This window comes from Branchiostoma floridae, chromosome 2, assembly GCF_000003815.2.
Source record: "Branchiostoma floridae strain S238N-H82 chromosome 2, Bfl_VNyyK, whole genome shotgun sequence".
In the NCBI taxonomy this organism is placed as follows: Eukaryota; Metazoa; Chordata; class Leptocardii; order Amphioxiformes; family Branchiostomatidae; genus Branchiostoma; species Branchiostoma floridae.
This window is the reverse complement of record NC_049980.1, coordinates 939,375-942,953: the sequence shown is the minus strand read 5'-3', so window position 1 is coordinate 942,953 and position 3,579 is coordinate 939,375. Positions and strand designations below refer to the sequence as shown.

Here is a 3,579-nt window from a genome sequence, read left to right as displayed (position 1 = left end):
GACGTCATTTTCGTAGTGGACAGGTTGTTCTTCTGTGGAGACGCCGTCAAGTCACCGCAGTACCCGGAGTCCTTGTCTTCAGCTGGGGTCTTACTCGTGATGCACTGCAGGGAGGGAGGGGGAATTGTTGCTGACTTTATACCAACTAAGCATTGTTCAAACAAAACACAGAATGCTACAGGACTAGACACTGAAAATACTTCTTCACAGGAGGAATACTGTACATATTATGTACGGAAGACACACTAAGCTGTCACTCAGTATAGAGGCGGGGGGACACTACATATTTCCTGCCACTTTTGACTGATTCCTGACGTAACATGTTCTCATAATCACGTGTCATAAGTGATCGGACATTCATTCAAAGATGAAGAAGGCTGAAGATGTTTGGTATTTCTGCAAATAGCTGTTCACAATTTTTATGGGGACGAAAAATAACGTGCGTGCAGACGATATCCATAAACTATTATTTGCAGCGCAACAAACATGAAATATATATTCTAATTTCCGCTGCATTTCTTTGGAGGTAAATAATTGACAAAACCGTCACTTTAACTTACATGTCCCTTCCGGTCCGCCATTGGTAGGTAGCTTGTTTCCGTCTCTATGGCAACCCCATCTTTCTTCTCTTCCTCCTTCTCCTCTGCATCCGTGACGTCAGAGATCTCACTCCCGACGTCCTCTTCCTTGGTCATGGTGACGTCATCTTCGGCGCCAATCTCCCTGCTGTAGTCGTGTTCGTCACCCATCGGGATAGCCTGGAAAGGGAAAATTGGAAATCTTGATCTGACTGACACTGTCTCTTACTAAAAAGCTACTCCTTCTAAGACTAAACAAACTGGTAGACGTATACTAACTACTGTATGGTTGTGTGGGGTTGTGTGGCGTAACGACAGAGTGTTCTTCTCAGAACCGAGCGGTCCCGGGTTCCAATTATGCCATGCCATTTACCTTGAGCTCTAATGAGAACTTGAATTGAATTTCCTCAGTTGACCCAGGCGTAAAAAATTGGAGACCTTACTTGGGCTGTGGAGATCAAAGTTGATGAAAGGCTTAGCCTACCAATACCGTTCTCTTACATGGCCTCAAACATGGCTTTACCTTCAGTCTGTTCTTTGTATTTGGTACAGTTAAAGTTGCTAACTTGTGTGCAGTGCCACATTGTCCATGTCTGTTTTACAGCAAAAAACAACAACAACAACAACTAGGTATATAATATCAGCTACATAAACCATCTAATAACAGAAAAGCACAAGACTTAGTCACCCCTTCAAAGGTGCAGACCTCAGTTCCGTATTCGTGTGCGACGAAAAAGGTTGGAGGGTCTAGGTTTGAGTTCACATTTCGCAGTATTTACACGCGAAATGACATTAAATGCTAACATGGCCGAAAAGCGTCGGATGTAGTGCGTTTTTGGTGAAAATTGTGTTTTGGTCCGAGCCTCATTTCCGGGTATTCGTACGCCTTGAATGTGAAGCGGTTCCCTGATCTATATTGACCTCTGAGGTGTTGTGTAAGGCCCCCTTTCCACTAGACGGCGATCGCGCTGCGCTCACACTACATGTAGGTGTATCATACAAAACGTAAAAGTGTGACCGAGAAGACAACAAAACCCACTAAGTATATTCGTTTCTTTTCTAAACAATTCGTTGAGAGATATGTCAAATTTGAGGTCGCAGAGAGCGCGCGACGAGAGCGCCGTCCTACTGGAAAGGGGGTTTTAGCGATATGCTAAGAAATACATTTCATAGCCCTAAACAAAAAGGATTCTTTCACCAACAAGATGGCTTCCCACTAGCATATCACGTACCTGGAGTACTCGGGTGTAGTCGGCGTCGAAGTTCAAGATGGAGTCGAACTCGTTGAAGAGGTCGCTGAAGGACGGACGTTCGACTGGCTTCCACTTCCAGCAGCGCTTCATTACGTCATACCTGGATCCAGAGAACGATCGATCAATCAATTAATCAATCAATTAATCGACCAATCAATAAACTGTGCCTTTTACCTAAACGCCTGACGTAACATTGGTACCGTAAGTTCCATAAACAAACAATCGATTTGGATTTCTCTTCGTAAAATTTATTAGGAAGGCAGCTGTAACGATAGCCAAACATTCTGTGACTTCTCTTTCCGGTATGCTAGATAGATAAGTCTAGAAACCTCCAGGTCCATTAAAACTTAGATATGTTAACACAACTTGCCAGCCATATAAAAATTCACACGTCTGATTTTTCTGCATTCTACCCAGCAACCAACAAGCAAGCTTATCGACTGTGACGTCATGTGCAACTACCATATTTAGAATAGGAACTCACAGCAGGATGCTGCAGTCGTCTGGCCGCTCCATGCGGTATCCGTTCTTCAGCTTGTCCATGATCTGCCGCATGGTCATACCCGGGTACGGGACGCCACCTGGCGGAGATTGACGGAAATGACTTTAGTCGTGTGATCAGTAATGCCTAGGTTACACATAGCCGAATTTAGCTCCCGAACACCAGCCGACCCTTAGCCGACTCAGGTCGGCTGGTATTCGGGAGCAGGCTGACCACGCCTATCTTTTAGCACCGAACATGTCCCGAACATGTCCCAACCATCTCCCGACCAGTAAATGACTTACTCCCGACTGTGTCCCGAATGCTAACTAACCTATCACCAACCATCCCGACCTCTAGCCGCAGACTGCCGAATCACTCCAAACTGATTCCCAACCGATTTCTAACCCTCTTACGACTTGAAATGGACATAATCAGCGATTTTTAAAAAAAGTAGCCATTTTCATTTTTAATCAAAATAATCATTTCTTATATTATGTAAACATCACCAAGAGATCAAATTTGGATCACAGATAGCTCTAATACGGTATTTATGGTTCTTTTTGCTTTTGGCTGGATGTCGGTCGTGTGAAGTTCGGGGGTGATTCGCCTACGCCCTGGTAATAGTAATTTTGCAAGGGATTGAGTTAGCAGAGATTTGTCTATGGTTTTAGGGTGAATTGTTGGTAGGTTGGAAACAAGCTGATAGTATTTAGCAGTGTTTGTGGTTTGACTTAGTAGTTAAAATTTGACTGCTGAGTTACTCCCGAACACCAGCCGAACACTAGCCGACCATGCCGAACACCAGCCGACCCATTCCAGACCCGCCGTTCAGAGCCGAATGTTTTGAACATTTCAAAACATTCGGCTGAGGCAGCCGACTAAGCCGAACGCCAGCCGACTCAGCCGAACGCCAGCCGACTACAGCCGACTAGCTCCCGAATCACTCCTAATAAACCATAGTCGGGAGAGAGTCGGGAGCCAAATTCGGCTATGTGTAACCTAGGCATTAGTGGACTTTCCATTAATACATGTGTATTGCAACACATCGTGAAGCCATGAAAAACAATCACTTCAAAACACGTTTATGCCTCAGGTCTATTCCCCCAACCGAAAAACTGGATTTGTCAGGTATGTTTGGATAGAATAAGTGGGTGGTGAACATAATAAAAAAATAAACTGTCCTTACTAGCAGAAAACTGGTACTTTTGCATAGAAGACAAATTGACAATGAATGAAAAATGAAAGTGCATGCTCGGCCGCCAGT

General features: G+C 44.5%; 1 protein-coding gene across 1 annotated transcript in view; it reads right to left on the bottom strand.

Moving 5' to 3' along the window:
• Positions 1 to 3,579, bottom strand: part of LOC118409814 (insulin-like peptide receptor) — a gene marked incomplete in the record, with an annotated part of 30,047 nt that overhangs the window by 1,624 nt on the left and 24,844 nt on the right. The window contains 4 exon segments of the mRNA XM_035811133.1: positions 27 to 104; positions 561 to 758; positions 1,811 to 1,931; positions 2,316 to 2,412. Coding sequence (XP_035667026.1) covers positions 27 to 104; positions 561 to 758; positions 1,811 to 1,931; positions 2,316 to 2,412 — 494 coding nt within the window.